The sequence below is a fragment of the Corvus kubaryi genome, unplaced genomic scaffold (genome assembly GCF_017639235.1).
Source record: "Corvus kubaryi isolate FWS band 111438036 unplaced genomic scaffold, C.kubaryi_AGA036_p1.0 133, whole genome shotgun sequence".
In the NCBI taxonomy this organism is placed as follows: Eukaryota; Metazoa; Chordata; class Aves; order Passeriformes; family Corvidae; genus Corvus; species Corvus kubaryi.
The window spans coordinates 16,507,310-16,527,018 of record NW_024580667.1 but is presented as its reverse complement, the minus strand read 5'-3'; the positions used below and the strand labels follow the sequence as shown (position 1 = coordinate 16,527,018).

The following is a 19,709-nucleotide window of genomic DNA, read 5'->3' as shown; positions in this document are numbered from 1 at the left end:
GCTCTGGCTTCCTGCTCACAGCAGAGCCAGCCTCAGGGTTACAGGCAACACCAATGTATATTGAGAATGTAACAGCAGCCACTGGGATCAGATCATAATTTCCTTTGTGAGGGTGCACACACAAATTAGCCTGAGCAGAGCCTCTCACTGCCTCCAGTCTGTGGCAAGTACCCACAGGACCCTGAACATCCTGCTGGAGGGAGATGATGGTGTATGACACTGTCAAATGGCTGGAAGGGCACTGAGGAGCTCCTGGAAGTGAGGCTTTGGGATCCAAAGCCTGCTAATTGCAGAGAAGAGGGAAGGAACAGTAAAACCCAAAAATGTTGTTTCGTGTGGAGATCAGATAAGACTGTTCACACAATGGTCTAGAAAAAGATACTGAGCACTACATGGGCCTGTCTCAGTCAGAGTTTCCATGCTTTCCTCATATAAAGCAATGTATGGGGAGTGAGCCTAAACATTTATGTATGGATACCAAATTTTTTAAACATTTGTTTTTAAGGAAATCTGAATTTTTGGTGGGCCCATTCTGCCTGCAGACCAGTGGATGTTCCTCAGCCTAACCATTACTACTGCCCAACTGAAAGCATATGCTCTTTATAGATCAGCAAGTGTGTGTGTGTTTTAAAGCTATGTAACAAAAAGTGCCATCATAGTAATGCTGAAATGCTCTGATGCTGAGGCTGGATGTGCAGGAATTCCCTCTGTAATTCATCACTTGGGTGATGCTGTTTTCTGGCACAGGTGCATGAAGAAAACTCTCTTTTCAAAGCAAATTTTTAGCATTCTCATTACGGCACTGTAAAGGAAGAAATTGGCCATCATCAACAAACGGAAAAGGAGAGAAGTAAAAGGCTAATATCTAAAATAAAGTTCAGCATTGTCTGGCTTAGGAGTACTTCATTATTTTTCCTTCCAGGCAGGAGGTTACATAGAAGGGGGAACAAACTCAGCTCCTTTGATGGGAGAAGCAGGGAGATAAAACTATACTCTATTACAGTCTTGACAGCCAAAATAAGCACAAGAAATTAAAAGCTTGACTTTGAGATGCTGAACTGTCTAGCACTTGCATTAATTTCACTTAAAGCTGCAAACATTCAGAACTTGGAAAACTTCTAGCTCTGGTCACATAGGTAGTGAAGCATTTACTATTGCATTATTATCTTGGCCCTCCTTATGATTTTCTTCTCTTGAAGGCTTGTGTAGTAAATTGCATGTAGCATTTTCCTCCTTATGTGGATCCCTAAGAATCTGGCAAAAGGGATTAGATCAGCTGCATAATTAAGCACATTGTCTCAGTGGTGCTGAGGAGCCTGTGAGCTTGTTATATTAGAGAACTGAATGTTTGTTCTTCAGTATAGTTATTAACTTTATTGGGGAAAAACATTCAGAAGTCTGTCTTCCTTTGTGCCTTTGGTAGCATTAATGTGCAGCTGCCTGGTTAAGTGTAGTGTAAACTTTGAAGATTACAGAGAGCATTAAAGACCCATCAAGAGGTGCAATAGACACAGCATATGGTCCAGAGGATGAAGATTCCTTGTTTCTGAAACTTTCAGAAAATTGGAGAAGAATTTAGAGCTCACTGCAAAACAGGAAGCTATGCATGCTGATGTTGCCAGCAATGCAATGATTAATTGTCATCTAGCAACATGGTTCACTGTTTCCATAGAAACTTGGGAAAAATGGAAGAGTAACCAAGATTAAGCCAAGATCTTCATGGAAGAAAATAATTGCTACAGACATCATCACTCCCATCTGCAGCCTTTTTTTTTTTTTTTTAATGTGTGTGTCATCCTCTCTAGTATATCTGTATAGTTCTTCAGATTATTTTTATACAACAGAAATTCTTCACTGCTACCTTGGTCACCACTGCTTGTCAGTGTGGGGACAAGTTTCCTTCTTAAGGGTGGGAGAAGAACCTGTGGGTTTTTTCTGGTCTTTGAAGTAAAAAAAAGGTTCCATGTGCTTGAATTATTTGAAATGTATTTTTTCCCCTATCTCTCTTACAGAAATGCAAATGAGAAAACTTTAGTTCTAGATGAAATAAACCAGCTCTTGGACCCACTTGTGTGCCCCAGCTGCTGGGGGAAAGGGGAGCAGCCCCCACCCCTGCTTCACATAATTACGTTCTTAGGAGGAGCCACAAATCTATAACTTTTGGAAACTTAAAACCAAACCATTTGCATTTTCTGAAGTATTTTTTCCCCTCTGTGTCCTACTGAAATGCATTGATAAATTCTGTTCAAATCCATTAGTGGTTTTCTGAAATTTTATTAATGATTATTTTAAAAATAATGATGACTTCTGCTTTCCATTGTATATGAGAGGGATCTGGAAAACACTAAATGACTCTTCTATCAGTTGTTGCTTTAATTCTTTCCAGGAAGTATGGACATAGGGACAGAACACAGGTGTCGCTGTTGTCCCCAGGGACGGCGAGAATCACGACACGGAATTCCAGGACAAATGGAATTATTTAATTAATTATCACCTCGTTTATATACCTTGGTTCGCAATAGAGAAATGACATTATTGGGTGCTTGACCATACACCTCCCAGAGTGATTGGCTGAATGCTACAACGCCTATTTCAAAATATTTCCTTCAGTGAACCAAAACAAGACCGTGCAGGTGCAAGATAGAGAGTTATTTACAGAACAGTCTTTCCCTGTTTCTCAGCTAAGGCATGAGAAAGGAAAACTTCACAAAATGCTTCAGCAGCTGGAAAATTCCTCTGCTCCTGCTCTTTAGCATCCCCACACAGGTCTGCCTCTCTGTGTTCCGGCTGCTCCCAGCCTCCCGTTCCTGCTGCTCTTGCACTCCTGGGGACCCACCTGCGCTGAGGGTGCTGCTGCTGGGGCAGGTTGTTATCGCTGATGAGCAAATGCCCTAGAGAAGCAGAATTTTTATTTTTTTGTGTCTGGCGACAGCAATTATACCTGTGTCTGTGTCTGGTGGCCACCGGGTGTCACTGTAGCTCTGTGTAATTACCGGGGAGAAACTGAAACGAGCGTTGTGGTAAAGGAAGGATTTGAAAGATAGTTTTATTCTGCATGTCTAGATTGCCAGTCAATGTACACACATATCAAAAGCCCCATTCTGTTAAGTTCATAAGTCAGAATTTGGTATTCATGTTGTCTTTGTAATGAAATCATCTTTCTAAGGTTGCTGTGTTGGGACCAGTAAAGCTGTAGGAAAACATACATATCCTTCTCCTCCATTACCCCTGAAATACACAGTGTGGTTTGAGACCTGTGGCCCAGTGTCCATATAGAGACCCTGCACGACGTCCTCCCCATCTCAGCCAGATGGGCCACCTGCCTTGAACAGGCTGCAGGCCTGGCATTGGCTATCTCTCCCCTATTTGGCCATCAGTCAGTATGAGAATGATAATGTTTAGAATAAAAGCTTATTGAAGAACATTGAAGGTCAGAAAAACTTGTTAGTGCCCCCAGTTCTTCGGTATATTTGTATTTATTGATGCAGAGAACAGTTTGGCTTGGAAGAGGCTTTTAAAGGTCATCCTGTCCAACAACCCTGCCATGAGCAGGGTCATCTACAACTGGATCAGGTTGCTCAGAGCCCTGTCCAACCTGGCCTTGAATGTTTCCAGGGATGGGGCATCCACCTCTGTGGGCAACCTGTTCCAGTGTTTCACCCCCCTCATTGTAAAAAACTTATTACTTATACCTAGCCTAAATCAACTCTCTTTTAGTTTAAAACCCTTACCCCTTTCCGTACTGCAGCAGCCCCTGATAGAAAGTCTGTCCCCATCTTTCTTATAAGCCCCCTGTAGGTACTGGGAGGCTGCTATAAGGTCTCCAAACCTTCTCTTCTCTAGTCTGAGAAACTTATGTTGCACCTACTTACCCAAATCATGGATTTTATTCTGTTATAAAAATTAGATATATTATCCTTGCAACTTGATTATTTTTAATGCCAGCATTTCTTTTTCTGCATTTCTTTTCCCAGGTACATTAGCTGGAGTGATAGATTTAGCTGTGGATTGGATGACAGACCTGAAAGAGGGTGTCTGCCTGTCTGCCTTCTGGTACAGCCATGAGCAGTGCTGCTGGACATCCAATGAAACGACATTCGATGACAGGGACAAATGTCCCCAGTGGCAGAAATGGTCTGAACTTCTTGTAAGCCAGTCTGAGGTATGGGAGGCCTGATTAGCTTGGGGTCACAGCAGGCCAGGCAATGCCCTTTTTTCATACTTGCTGATGTTCCCTCCAGAGAGTTTCTCTGAAAGAGAAAGTAATGAACTGAGCACACTGCAAAAAAAAGACATTTCCACAAGCAATATCTGCTTAACCTGAAGGAGGTCCTGTGGTTTCAGTGTGATGGAAACTAGAAAACTCTGAGATTGCACTGTATTTTTATCAGTATTAAACTAAAAGTGTTTTATAACATGCATAGCATAATCACCAGGGGACCTGAGCTGCATTTTCTTTATTTCCTTTTAAATATAATTTTATGGGACAAAAAAAAAGGATGAGCACTGAAAAATACACTTATGAGGATGTTTTTGGGATTGCAGATGGGGTTTTATGTATTCTGATACAGGCAGCTGCATAAGAACTGCTTATCCCTTGCAATCAGTTTCTCTGTCAGACATCGAGATACTTAGCTAGCACCAAAAGCTGGGGAAAGAATAGGCTCCCTGGGGGGTGGCCAGATGAAGGATTTGCAGGGATGTTGGACAGGAAGGGAAAAAGCTGATTTGGACAGACATGAAATGTATATTTAAAGATTTTTTTCCCTTACAATTCTTTTTTTTCCCCATAATTGTAGTAATTTTAAATACAAAGAATGCTCTTTCAAAGCAAAGCAGGTGAAAGTTTCATTTTGAAAAAAAATAAAAAGAAGCCTTTCTGTATACCATTTAGCAGATAATACTTTTTAAAAGAAGTACAAAAAAAGCGCATTTTATTTTCAACCTAAGTTATTCAATGTATTGAATAATATTGATCCCACTCACAACTCAGATCTTTGGCAGAATTACTGTCTTAAATCCCCCCTTCCTCCTTATTTCTGACTTGAATTTGACAAAAACTGAATTGAAGTGTGTGTGGGTGATTTGGAGAGGTTGTCTCAGATCTTCCCCCAGTGTGGAGGTTGTCTGGTGCTGCAGTGTTTCAGGACACCTTCATTGCCAGGCAAGTGTGTCATTCATGTTCTCTTCTGTGCTGCTTTAGGTTTACAGTAGAAGAAGTACTAGGTGAGAGTGTCTGTGCATATGTATAGCTCAGTTTTCTATAGTTCTAATTAACCATAGTGGAAATAGTGGGGTGCTCACTGTTCCTGAATATTCTCACCACATAATCAGGGGCAGAAATCTCTCAGCATGGGTGCCAGTCACAGTGCCAGGCTTCCCTTTGCCAGAGTTTTGCTAGGTTCACTCTGGTCTTCATCAGCAGATGTTTTGGGTGGCTGTGTCTTTGTGACAGTGAAGAAATGTTACCCTGATATAAAGCTGCAGAATGGGGGTGATGTTGTAATTTAAAAGAACAAAAAGAAAAACTGAAAAAAACCCCAAAAACGTGGGAAGGAAAAAATGAGGAGACTGTTAAAATTATTAGGGGATTTTGAAATCCTGTGCATGTGTTTGACATGCTGTTACTTTGTCTGGAATATATAAATGATGCATATCCTTGAGAAAATTTATTACTTTCTCCTGCTACTTGGAAACAGCAGTGATGACTGTTGTGTGCTGTGGCCTTTAGAAAAGGTATCAGCCAGGTGAGCACTGTGAAACTTCACTCACTTTGTGTTCAAACTGGGCTTCTCACCCCCTGGTGAACTGTCACAGTAGGACAAAAAAGAAAAGTTTCATTTTGGCTTAATTTTAGTCTCTTTCCTAAAACAAATGGGCCTCTATGATCTGTGGGTTCCTGATGGTCTGATGGAGGCTGTAAATATTATATATATATCTGTTACTGTTACACTGAAATCCCAGGGAAAGCCCAATAAAAATGTGAATTTGGAAAGTAAAAATTCGGTTTTGTTCAGAAGGCTTATGATATGGGCAAGTTTTGCACTGTAGTGGGAGTGGTTCCTGTAGTGGTAGAGGATTTTAGTAGGTATCAAAATACACTGAACTTGACTGAGTTTCAGAATAATTTTGTTGGGTTTTTTTCCTGTGTTTCACTTTGTGCCTGACATTTACAAAAGAGCCCTGTAAGACAACCATGCACATTGGAGGACAATTTAGGCAAAAAGTATTTGGAACAGTTTCCCTAAAGGTACTCTGGTCAGACATGTCTTCTTTTTTTTATGCATGACTGTGATTCTCTCTCGTCATAGCCAACTAAATTTGACATTTTGAGGACTGAGATTTAGATCAGTTCTTCCTTGTGGTTTTGCCAATTTATGGCTCTGATAAACCCTCTACATATGTTTTCACAGAGAATTGTGACATTTCCTATGGCCTCTCCTGAAAAATGTTTCCATTCTAGTGCTCCTATAAAATGAGCCCAAAGCAGAGGCTTGATATAAATTATTATGGAAAACATAATAGCCCATTAGACACCTACCAGGCTAGGTTTGCTTCCCTAATCACTGTTTTGTAGGCCAATTATATCCTTCATCCTTCTGGTCTTGAACCACTTCCAAAGAGGAGGTGAAGAGGGTTTTTTGGTGTGAGGAAGTTTCAAAACCTCAAATTCACTGGCAGATCAAAAGGTCATCAGATGTCACTGGTGATCTGGACTTGCCCTCTTCTGCAGTTTGGTCCCAACCCCAGCTTCACTGGGGCTGAGGACCCCATTTTTGATGGCTTACACATGTCTAAGGTAGAGGAAAGGACCCTCTGTCTTCCATGGATCATGACACTGGATCCAGAAATGGACTGGGTTCCTATCCCAGGGCTTCTGGATCTCCTGTCATAAAGCAGAGACCTGCAAGACAAGGAAGCCCTTCTAAATGTGGAACCCACTTCTCAGTTTTGCAGCCTTGAATCTGTCAGTCATGAGGACACACACTGCTGTAACATCCATAGGGGAGAGTCTGCAAACTGTGAGATCCCTATGGAGTCAGCGTAGAGCTCTGGGCCTCTGGAGTAACCAGACATTGGAGGGCATTCTGAGGGATGTGGTTTATTTCAGTATTCTGAGTTTGTGAAGGATGTTTTCGATTGTGTTCCATCTGTATCTAAACTGGACTGACACCAGATCTGAAATACTGCTTGGTCTTGCAAACTAAAATACAAAGTTTTGCTCAGTTTCCCTACTTGCTTCATCACTGTTGTTTCCAGGGTGAGTCTTTCGAGCTGCTGTGGGAAAGGTTGTAGCAGGATCAGCTCTGCTGGTGAGCTGCTTTGGTCTCTGACTCCAGTGTACATGCTCAAGACTTTCACTGCTCCAGAGCCTCAGTAGTGGCATGTAATGGATGAGAAATGAACCGTTTGCTATACTGAGTTACTGCTACTTCACTTCCCAAAGGTTTTCATATTATTAATCATTAGAAACTGCTGCAATTGAACCTGCAGAATGCCAGATATCTGGAAAATGTAACAATGAAAGATGTCCCAAGGGATAAGATTGAACTGGCCATACGGGCTCTTGTGGGGTCCTGCCACAGCACTGTAGGTGTATGTGTGACTGCAGTAACGAGCTGACAGAGTTTCCTTATGACTTCTGAGATGCAAAAGAAGAAGAAGTAAAAAGAAACAAAGTTAATTTTACTCCAGTGAATTTAGAAGCAAAACTACAGCTTTTGCTCAACCTAGTAGGGCCAAATTTCTGTAATGGTGTTGGCCTTCTTTGGAGGTACTCCAGGTTCACACTGACAGAAGGATTTTGCCCTGAGGCAAGATATCCAGAGTTTTCTCTAGAGGAAGAGCAAATATTGTCATAGCTGTTTGTAATTGAAAGCACTAGGAGACGACATTCATGAGACTGTCTTCAGCTGTAGCAACAAAGATCCATGGTTACTACAGCCGGATGTCAATCACTGCAAGTGTGGGATCCATGACTGCTTAGGGCATTGGGGGATAACGTATTGCTTCAGCATTCTGCTGTCATCAGCAAAGCCATCTGCTAACTTCAGCAAGCACCAGCTTAACAAATTGCCTTTCTTCCAGATATATGCATAAGGATAAGGGTTAGTGGTATCCTTACTGCATTTTCGTTTGGACAGACCTGGAAAAGGAAGCCAGCAAACATCCATACTGTTAAAAGTTGATTCCTTGCAGATTTGAAAACAGGGAGACTTCTCATCTCTAGGTTTTTTATGTCTGGGAACAGGGGTTGGCCAGCTCTGTTAACTGATACAATTGATTAATGCCTGTTTTCCTACTTGATTTATCATAATGTTGATATCCAGGCTGCTGTCCTGCAGAGCAGAGGCAGGGGCCCCAATATTCTTGAGCAGCTGGGATTGCATCCGGTAGGAAGAGTTCACTTAGAGGTGAAGGATTCATACCAATTCATGCACTGAGGTTCATCTCGGTTTTTTATTCTGTAGTGTCATGTTGCTACAGGATATTGGTTGAAGGCTTAAGCTCCTTGTATCACTTTGATGCTGCTGAGTAGATTCTCTTTTGTCCATGTAGGTGGGTTTTGGAAATTTAAAAAAACTATGCCTGTGAGGAGGCAAAAGTATTCCAAGGCAGATTTTAACAAAAGTTTTGACTTGACCATTGGAAAAAGGTAGAAACTTGAAGGTCACTATTGACTATGCTTCCACTATGGCACTGCACAGTCAACCATTGGTAATGATCATTAGCATTCCCGTTCTGTCAAAAAAGTAAAGCTGTTCAGTTTGAAGATAAGCTCATTCCTGACAGGAATGATTTTAAAATATTAGGGCAAAAATTACTGAGATGTGTGAGTGGGTTCTGCCAAGCTATGGTGTTTTAAAATTAGTTTCAACCCTATCGTGGACAGCCATATAGAACCATATAGAAATAAAGGACTTATTTAAGGTTTTACCCTTCCTGTTTGTGAACTGAACTGGCTACTGATATACACAGGGATGTTGTTTGAAAAGATCAGCATCTGCATGGAGAACTGACCTTTGAATACTAGCCCTCAGAAAAATACGTATCAGGGAAAAATACATATTCCTTGTCCCCCACCATGGGATGAACACAGCAGATTCCTTCATTAGCTGCCTTTTCGTTACCAATTGCTTTTGCCCTTATGACATATTTGTTTGATGTTTTGGAACTTTATGTGGGTTAGCTAAATTTTTTAGTGCTTGAAAGATGCTCAGTTTAAGGTAATTGGGTCCCTTGCAAACAGACTGTAGGGACTAGGTTAGGTATTTATTAGTACGCTGCTTCTTTCCATGAGTAATAAAATTGTTGGAGTATATAAAGTTATTTGTCCTTCCTGAGGAAAAGCAGCTCTTACTATGTAAATGAAAAATCAGGCTCCACGCCATCATGATCCCTAGTAGAAGTGTGAGATTTGCCAATCTGCATTTGTCTAACAATGTTTGTTACTGTTATTTTTCTAGGGTGCAAGTGCTTACATTCTAAACTATTTTCTGTACATTATGTGGGCTCTATGTTTTGCTTTCCTGGCAGTCTCCCTGGTCAGAGTGTTTGCTCCTTATGCCTGTGGCTCTGGAATCCCAGAGGTGAGTTTCTCTTTGTGCATGAATATCCAAAAAAATCCAAACAACCAAAAAAAAATTATTGCCTTTTCCCATTCCAGAAATGTACCATGAGATAGCATAGCGACAAGAAAATTGTCTTTCCATTTCATCTGCCTTCATTCCTTTGTCTGTGCTTTTATGGTGATCATCTCAGTTTTTCATAGTAAAAAGTGTTCATATGTCACTGTGACAGGTTAATGCACGTACTTGTTCATTGCCAGAGTGTGAATTAAAAATCAACATCTCCAAGAGACACATACTCACTAGAAGTTTATAGAGATTTTTCCTAGGATGAAATTACTTGGGCCAGTTAAAAAACCAGTTGTTTTCTAGGCTAGACTCTAAACAAAAGCAAAATAAAAAGAAGGGGGAGGGCTACAAAGCTAAGGTTTCCTAAGCTACTGAAGATGCCCATCATTTGGGATGCCTGAAAAGTGTCTGGTGCACATCTTTTGCTGTGTTCCTGAACACAACATAGTGTACATTATGCCAGCATGACAGCAGCCAAAATATTTACTTGATTTTCAATATTTTACACATTGAGCCTCTGTCTATATTTAAGCTGTTAAATGAAGAACCTTGTAATTCAACCAGCAGAGTCATTGAAAGTCTTGGAAATCAGGGCAGTCTTTTGTTAAAAGTGCTATGGAACTGCTGGAATTATTGTTTAAGAATCTGGCAGACAGAATCAGCAGCCCAAAGCTTAGAAATCTTGGCATACTTTTGTTCTTGATCTCTGAGAATCATTCAAATGTTTCAAAAAACCTCACCACAAATAATTTAAAATATTTGAATAATTTCCATGTTTCAAAGTAGTCATGTGTGTCTTTGTTATGTGTTTGATATATTTGTGGTTTTAAAAAGTCTTCATAGTTAACTATATAGCCAGTTTCCAAGTGCTAAATCCCTTGTGTGAGGTGATGCTCAGCTCCAGCCCATTTCCAGGCCTAGAGTCCAAACCCAAATCCCACCCTGCAGCCTGTGTGTCATGCACATGCATTGTGCTCTTTCCTAGCCACTCACTAGCAAAATTAAGACAAAATGTGTAGAAATACGATCTTTTGGACTTTCTCATTTCATAACACGTGCATGCTTTTATGGCACAGGGATTCCAAATAGCTAGAACTTTTTTTGTGTGTTTTATCTGGAAAAAAAAATCTGTCGTTGTTTATTTGCTTTTTTCCTGCTTTTTTAAATTCGAATCCGGTTTAAGTCTGATCTTGTAAGCCAAGGAGATATGTAAGAGTTTCATATTTCTATTGATCTCTGTGAGAGTCCTTACTGCCTGTTATGGGGACCACCCATAACAGCAGTAAAAGTGTGGTCTGCTTAACCCGTGCTCAGATATTGCTGTGGGAAAGCTGCCCTACCTACAGTTTCTTTCTCTCCATCACTGTCTCTTTTCAAGCAGTCTGCAACTTTTTAAACTCTGCTGGAGTTTTAACTCCATTTGAAAGTTCAGAGTAGAAAAGGTTTCTTCATCTGTTCAACATGTTCTTCCTGCTTTCCAGATAAAAACCATCTTGAGTGGGTTCATTATTAGGGGCTACCTGGGAAAATGGACACTTTTAATCAAAACAGTCACCTTGGTTCTGGTGGTGTCTTCAGGCCTCAGCCTTGGGAAAGAGGGCCCATTAGTCCATGTGGCCTGTTGCTGCGGAAACTTCTTCAGCAGCCTTTTCTCAAAGTACAGCAAGAATGAAGGAAAGAGAAGAGAGGTGAGGTTGGCTTATAAATTTCTAATTTCCTTGTCTGGATACTTGGGGTTTCAAACTACTCATGCCTTGTATGTAAACATTTGCTTTGTAGGTCCTTTCAGCTGCAGCTGCTGCAGGAGTTTCTGTTGCATTTGGGGCTCCAATCGGAGGTGTGCTTTTTAGTCTGGAAGAGGTAAGACCTGGCAGTTCACTTGCTTCAATAAATATATTTTAATTTGATACTTTTCTCCAAGATGACTCATTATTTTTCAAATATTTATATGCCTATTTTTCTTCTAAAAAATGATCTGTGATTACTAGTAATAAGAAATAACCAGATATTTTAGCTTAATCTGAATAGTAGAAGGGCACTGGCTTTCTGGAAACAAATTAGATGAGTAATATGGAAATACATCCCTGTGCTGAGGTTTCTCCGGCCTTCAGCTTGCTAATGCATGGACCAAGCTGTCAGGCATTTCTTGTACTCTCTAGACAGCAACTCTGGATTTAAATTTATTGATTTTAAACTAGTTGCTACTCCTTTTCTGAAATCTGAAAATGCCTCTTCTGATACCTTTGTGAACATGTTCTGGCTGTGGTAAGGGCTAGTGCTCGCAGTAAAGTCAAATGAAACAGATGGTGATGGTAGCTAAAGGAAGCACCCTCTGTCACACCCAGTGAAATATTTATGGTCTTTGCTTGGTTTTAGGTCAGCTACTACTTTCCTCTGAAAACCCTCTGGAGGTCATTTTTTGCTGCTCTCGTGGCTGCCTTCACACTGAGATCCATCAATCCTTTTGGAAACAGCCGACTGGTCCTGTTCTACGTGGAGTACCACACCCCCTGGTACATGGCTGAGCTCTTCCCCTTCATCCTGCTCGGTGTCTTTGGGGGCCTCTGGGGGACCCTCTTTATCCGATGCAACATTGCCTGGTGCAGGAGGCGAAAAACCACCAGACTTGGGAAATACCCAGTGCTGGAGGTGATCGTGATAACAGCTATCACTGCCATCATCGCCTACCCCAACCCCTACACCCGCAGGAGCACCAGCGAGCTGATCTCCGAGCTCTTCAATGACTGCGGTGCCCTGGAGTCCTCGCAGCTCTGCGACTACATCAATGACCCGAACATGACCCGGCCAGTGGATGACATTCCCGACAGACCTGCTGGCCCCGGAGTCTACTCTGCCATGTGGCAGCTGGCCTTGGCTTTGGTGTTCAAAATTGTCATCACGATCTTCACTTTCGGCATGAAGGTAAATCGGGCACGGGCGCAGGAGCAGTCGCGAGCGCAAGGCACAGACGGGTTGCCATGGGCAGCTGCTCTCTCTGGCAGGGCTTGCCTGCCTCTGACCTGCCCCAGCCACAGAGCTGTCACTGAGATGCTGCTGGCTCACCTGTAAGCACCTTGCCTTGTGGGCCCCTGTGGCAGCACAGGGATGAGCCCTGCTTTTCATCTGTGGTTTTGTTAAGTGAAAAAGAAATCTGTATGGGAATTTAAACCCGCTCTTGCCAATAAGCAATTTCAAGATGATTCCCACTGCAGCTGTTTCTTAGCTCTCTCATGGACATGGGCTATTTACATTGTTGTTTGTCTTGTTGGATTAATGTCTTAATGTGCCTCAAGGTAGCTATGCTCAAGGAAGTAATAATTTTAAATTTACTATTTTACACATTTAGAGCGTCACAAAAATATAGAAGTGGCTGAAAAGGTCTATTTTTGAATCTTTTTAAGCACTGTAGATTGGAAAAAAAAGAGGAATGAATGAGAAGACTAACTGATGTGTCATTTGAATATTCTGGATTTGCAGCTTTTTCCTTCAACAACTCCTTCTCCCCTTAAATGAGTGATGAAAGGTCCAAGAACAATTTATCCAAGCTTTCAGTATATACCAAGCTGTTTGTGGTGAGCTCTATATATCTGATTAATAGAGCACATAAAAAACAGGTTCTGTCTGTCTACAGCTCCCGTTATCTGAGCATTTATTTCTGGACCTGATGTCTGCAGACAATGAGAAGTTTTTTGTAGTTATACACTATATTTTATACCATGCTCCAAACTAAAGTATCTCATCTTTCTCTTAAACGCTACACTTGAACTGACGATCCATTTTTAGCCTTTCACTCTAGAAACTGATTTATGGCTGACAGTCCATTCTTATGCTTGTTCATTAAAAGCTTTGGTTCTTTATTTGAAATGTGATTCTTTATTTATCCTATATATTTAAAATCTGTTAGGAAGAATTACCAGTTTCAACCAGTCTGTAAAAGAACAGACAAAATAGCTTTACCCTCTAAATCTAGAAGACTCAATCGAACTTCATCAGCCATGTTAACACTATATGGTGGGGGCTGTAGCATCTGCTGTTATCAGCCCTAGTGTCTCTGGGCCATGCTGATGAGGTGATTAGTTGAGTTCTCTAGGAAGCTCAAGCTACATTTTCAGACTGAAAAAGATATGATAGGCTTTCCTCTCTGAAAACAACCAAAGCTCCATGCAAGCCCTTGTCACAGATCTGAATTGTCTTCTCCAGCAGGAGTATATCTCCAGCTTGCTGGTTCACTTGACATCTAAGAGGAACTGCACTTAGCCAAGGCAAAGTAAATTTTCATTCTCTTTTTTTCCCTCCCTTCTCATTTCAATACTGTTTTCTAATGATTTGTGACTTGTCTGTATAGCAGACGTCAAAGTAATGATTCGTAGAGCTTCTTGGAAAATATATTGTAAACTGAGATGGAGAATTAGCTGCCTCTGAGCAGTCAGCATCCTTTCTCTGAATTTTTATTCTTCATTTGACATTTAATTTAAAATCTGGTCTGATTTAGCCTGAAAAAAGTAGTAATAAAACCATAAAGTGCTCCATCTGATAGAGGGTGAAATCAAGATATTATTTTTAGTTAAGCCTATGACAGAACCATCAGCAGCTCCTGACTTCCTGCTGAGAAAGCAATAAAGGCAAAGCCAGGAACATCTTGACTTCAAAAGCAAACTATTATTCAGAAACAGCATTTAGCTCCCTAATTCAGTGGGATGCAGCAGGTGAGATTCAAAATTTCTTTAAAAACTGCACTAACATTTTATAAAGCTATTAATACACATGTAGCCACATAAACTCAGTCACTGCAGAAAACTGTGTCAGAGCATGGGGATCAGCACTGTAGGCTGCCATGAGGCTATGGAAACTTGGTTCTCATACTGTTAATAAAAATTGTTTGATACTGGTCATTTTTGTCAAGGTGTTCATGTGTCTGCATTTCATTCCAGATCCCTTCAGGCCTTTTTATTCCTAGCATGGCTGTTGGAGCCATGGCTGGCAGGATGGTTGGGATTGGAGTGGAGCAGCTGGCATATCACCATCATGACTGGATCATCTTCAGGAACTGGTGCAGACCTGGGGCAGACTGTGTCACACCAGGGCTTTATGCTATGGTGGGAGCAGCAGCTTGCTTGGGTACGGTCTCTGCTGGTCACTGGTTTGTGTGTGACCAACACTGATGTTTGGGGACATGCTTAGGAGGGCCCTGTGTTTGTGTTAGCTGCTGTTTTGGCATTTCTGGGTGCAACAGAGGTTGAAATCAAAATGTGATGGGCTAAAGAATGGGCAGCTCCTTCTACTGGTTGCTCCAGTGATCTGCCAGGTAGTCAGCAACAGAAAGGTTTGCAGTCATTGATGCCTACTGCTTGTAATCTGCCAAAAAGCACAGAAAAGGAAAGAAAACAATTGAAGTTAGGCTGCAGGTTTCCAAGCAGGAGTATTTTTACTTGCATTTTTTTCATTTGATGTAATGATGTAACTGGACTGAAGCTACTTACTTATTTAGACTGTGCTCTCTCTCAGTGCAGGGAAAAAACATCCCAGTTCTGGCTAAATTTTAAGCTACACAGAGGTAAAAATTCTGGGTCTTATTTTGTCTGTGTGTCACGCTATGATCAACTGAGCTGTATTTTGGTTTTCATTTTGATCATAGGCCAATACTGGATTACACTCAATCAATAGGATTTATTGAATATAACAGCAATGATCTGTTAACTATTAAAGCAAGACCATTGAATAATACCTCACATATCAAACTTCTAGCCATAGATGCAACAAGAATGTTACAAGCATACCATCTGAACATGTTTTTACCTGATCATATCTTTCCCCTTGTGTACTTGCATATTCTATCTCCTTTTGTTGCTGTTATTGATATCATCATCACTGGATGAAAAAATAGTGGAGAGGCATAACACGGATTAATGTCATTGGGTAGGTTTGAAATGAAAGATGTACTCCAGGAAGAGCTGGAAATTCAGATTTGGATGCTCATATTGGAAAAGCAGGATCATTTGTGCGATCAGTATAGAGGAAGGAAGGGTGGGATTTGCTTGAAAATTTAATGTCTGTAATGTAGATATCAACACCTGAGCTTAACTGTCTTGATATCCCTCACAGCCAAAATAGAAAAATGAGGCATGGGAAAGATCTGTATTATCTGGAAATACACATCTTAAACGAGGCAAATGAACAGATGAATTTGGCCTTAGAAGGGCCTGTTTTTATCTAGAGATTGTAAAGGCAATCTGGATCATCCCTTTGGATTTGAACACCCATAGGAGTGTAGACACATTAAAAAAAGCTAGGATGAATCTTACTGTCCAAACAAGTAAAGCACTTCCTCTTATCTTAGTGTCCATAAAAGAAGTAATACACCAAAATTTGGCTCTGATGTTGCAGTTGATCTGCTAGTCAGCATAGAATTATAGAAGCATAGAATATGCTGAGTTGGAAGGGACCCATCAGGACCATCAAGTCCAAATCCTGACCATGAACAGAACACCCCAAAAATCACACCATGGGCCTGAGAGCATTGTCCAAATGCCTCTTGAACTCTGTCAGGCTTGGTGCTGTGACCACTTCCCTGGGCAGCCTGTTCCAGTGCCCAACCACCCTCTGGGTGAAGAACTTTTTCCTGATATACCTAAACCTCCCTGACTCAGCTTTATGCCATTTCCTTGGGTCCTGTTACTGGTCACCAGAGTGGAGAGATCAGTGCCTGCCCCTCTGCTTCCCCTTGTGAGCATGTTGTAGACCACAATGAGGTCTCCCCTTAGTCCCCTCCAGGCTGAACAGAACAAGTGACCTCAGCCACTCCTCAAAAGGCTTCCCCTTCAGACACTTCATCATCCTTGTGTCCCTCCTTTGGGCAGTTTCTAATAGCTTTATGTCTTTTTCATATTGTGGTGCCCCAAACTGCACACAGGACTCGATGTGAGCTGCAATTTCTTCCTCTTTTAAAAGGTCCAAATTAAGGTGCGGTAGTTTTTAATAGTATGGTGAGACATACAGTAGAATGGTCACAGCTTGTACTTAGGCTGTTTAGTACCAAAACCTATCTTGCCTAAAGTAAGAGATATGGAGTAAGTATTAAATGATCCTTACTCTGGTATTTGCTCTCAGCTTTTCGCAGTCAGAAGTTTAAGGCATTCCTCAGATGAAATTCATATCTGGATTATAGTGTTAAGTAATCAACAATCTAATATTTCTATATGCTGTTAGATGAAAAGCATCTTTTAATGACCTGTTTCTGATTTTTCTCATCTAAAATGGTGCTGTATTTTGAGACCTAAAAATAGCAGATTTATTACATTTACCTTTTGAACAGAGGCAAAGAAATGTTACCTAATAATTCAGAGATATATACACACTTGTCCTCAGTTATGTGATTATTTTTATCCTTTAATGTAAACTAAAGGAGCAAGGAGCTTGCTTATGAAATTAATATGGAAAGAATAGATTGAAAAATACAGCTACAACCCTGCCTATGGCTGCGTGCCGGGATGGCCTCAAACCAAGCTGTACACAGTTCAAACTATATTACTATAGTGATATCAAAAGCAAGGGTTTAAGCTATAATACAGCTCTTGCAGTGGCCCTAAGCTGTTTTAAGGTAGGATGTTGTAACCATGTTGTGCCCAAAGATAATGCTCAGCTTTCTCTTCAGTATGACTGCAATAAATAGGCCGGCGTGAAGGCCACTTCTCCACGCTCCTACCTGCCTCAGCCGTGGTACTTAACTGATTCTTGGAGTCATTTTAGAGGGCTAAATGGCAGGGTTCAATTTTACTTTCTCAAGTATCCATTAAAGCTGATTTTTTTTTTTTGTGTCCTTTCTGGTTTTAAAGCTCTGTCTTTTAGCGTTCATTGTTTGCTTTTCAATATTAGCAACTTTGGCATGAGCAAGTTCACTCAACCTTTTTGATGAAAATTGCAGTAGATGAAAAATACCTTTCTTCAGTGAAATAAGGCTAGAAGTATAAGGACAAAATACTCAGCATAAATAATTACATGCTTTTTTGAGTGTAAGGCTCAAAATTATAAATGAGTTGCTTAGTACGTATACCAGCACCGAGAGAAACTTGAGTCTTTTCCTTGTTGGCAGGTGGTGTTACTCGAATGACAGTCTCTCTGGTGGTGATTATGTTTGAGCTAACTGGAGGCCTGGAATACATTGTACCTCTTATGGCTGCAGCTGTCACAAGCAAGTGGGTGGCAGATGCCTTTGGAAAAGAAGGGATCTATGAAGCTCACATTCATCTGAATGGCTACCCCTTCCTGGATGTGAAGGATGAGTTCACCCACCGAACCCTGGCAACTGACGTGATGAGACCCAGGCGCGGCGAAGCTCCTCTCTCTGTTCTGACACAGGACAGCATGACGGTGGAGGATGTTGAGACCCTTATCAAAGAGACTGATTACAATGGCTTTCCAGTGGTGGTTTCAAAAGACTCGGAGAGACTCATTGGGTTTGCACAGAGACGAGAGCTGATCCTTGCAATAAGTAAGTAGAGTATCAGTGTGCAAAAGTTTATTTTGAAAGGAGTTTTTATAAGATAGGAGATTAGCAGTGTTACTCACCTTGAAGAATGGATAAACAAGAACTAAATCTGACTTTTTCTTCAAATATGACTTTTACTGGTTGCTAGGACCTGGAAGCTTTTCTATTCCATCATACCACCTGGTAGCATTTTGTGGGCTTGACCCTTGTGGGTTTTGTTTTACTCAAAACAGTAAAATAAAATTCTTCTAGAGACAATAGAGAGAAACTCAGCTCATAGGGCCAGAGTTTTTGTCAGAACCAGATCAAAAGCCAGCGCAGTGCTCAGCTTCTTTCAGTCTCCATGGGCTGCCAGAGGTGGCTGGGGCAGTCGTGAACTTTTGTCACCCAGCGATGAAATACCCTGTGCTTCTTTCTGTTGCTCTGTCTCAGTTTTTCCTCACATGCAGCCTTTTAGTGCTACAGGTGGAAAGCTTTTCAGGGGACAGTGTTTTTTGGTAAAAATGGCTGAATTTTGTCTGGCATCCAGTGGAGAGCTGGCTGGTTGCCTGAGAATCCGAATCCAGATAATTAAAGATTTTGACTGTCATGTCCTTTCCTGGTTGATCTGATGACTAAGTGGGGATTGAAGAACAGGTATATTGGATGAAAGCAAGTGTTCCCACCTTTTCTGGACTCAGGGCATCCAGAACTGCAGAGGCCTGCAAGGCTGGCCCATTGTCTGCTCCCAGTTCTGGCACTCCTGTGGTGTTGAGGGCCAGCTGGGCAGGCAGGCAAGATGCCACCTGGACACGGTTGCCTTGTACTTTGCAGGGGAGTGGAATGTCTGGTATATCCAAATCTCCTTGACTTGAAATTATTCTTTTCTGCATGGTCTTGTTTCATCCCTGTTACTCAGGCACTTTAAAAAGCTGTTGTCTTGGATGGAAATTCATGTATTTTTCGGACAAGAAAATTAATAAATGGAAAATCTGGGTTATTTTTGAAGGTCAATTTCCAGCTCACTTCCCACAAAGCTAAAACAAAAATTTGAAAAAACAGTAGTCTTTAAAGCACATGTTTTAGATATATTTAGCCTACCCTGGGTCTGTCTTTTACACTGCCCATGCCATGTCATGGCTTTAGCACTTGGTGCCTTCCAAAGTTAATAGTCTTTTGCACCTCCTTTTCAGGAAGGTATGCCAGTGGGAAAATTGCATGGACTGAAGATGCAGAGCCCTCACTTTAAAATCAGAAAGATCAGAGGCTGCTTGAAGCCAGTCAAAGAACTTTGAGGAACTGAGTCTTTTGATTCAGGTCGTAAATGGCAGTGTGGCTGAATGGTCTTGCCAGAAGATGTTAGGAAGTGTCCAGCTATGAACTGATAACAAAGAAACCAGTTAAAATTAAACTCAGTAAACATTTAGATCAAAATGCTTTCCTGTTCAAAAATTGTTTCTTTGACAACTGCATTTTTCAGAGCAAAAGGTACTGTCTCCTGATCAGTTCTAATTAAGAGCATCTTTCATAGGAAATGAGACAGAACTTAGATTTAAAATCAAATTGTTATTTTGTTATGTAAGTTTTCCTAAAATCCTCAGCCATCA

At 41.1% G+C, this 19,709-nt stretch overlaps 1 protein-coding gene across 5 annotated transcripts in view; it reads left to right on the top strand.

Annotated features, from left to right (window-relative positions):
• CLCN4 (chloride voltage-gated channel 4) overlaps nt 1-19,709 on the top strand; it is a 41,608-nt gene that overhangs the window by 13,293 nt on the left and 8,606 nt on the right. For all 5 annotated transcript variants that reach the window (XM_042037909.1, XM_042037916.1, XM_042037923.1 and 2 more), the window contains 7 exons: nt 3,975-4,162; nt 9,468-9,590; nt 11,120-11,326; nt 11,418-11,498; nt 12,015-12,560; nt 14,570-14,756; nt 17,728-18,126. In XM_042037909.1, coding sequence (XP_041893843.1) covers nt 3,975-4,162; nt 9,468-9,590; nt 11,120-11,326; nt 11,418-11,498; nt 12,015-12,560; nt 14,570-14,756; nt 17,728-18,126 — 1,731 coding nt within the window. The remainder of the gene's footprint in view (nt 1-3,974; nt 4,163-9,467; nt 9,591-11,119; nt 11,327-11,417; nt 11,499-12,014; nt 12,561-14,569; nt 14,757-17,727; nt 18,127-19,709) is intronic.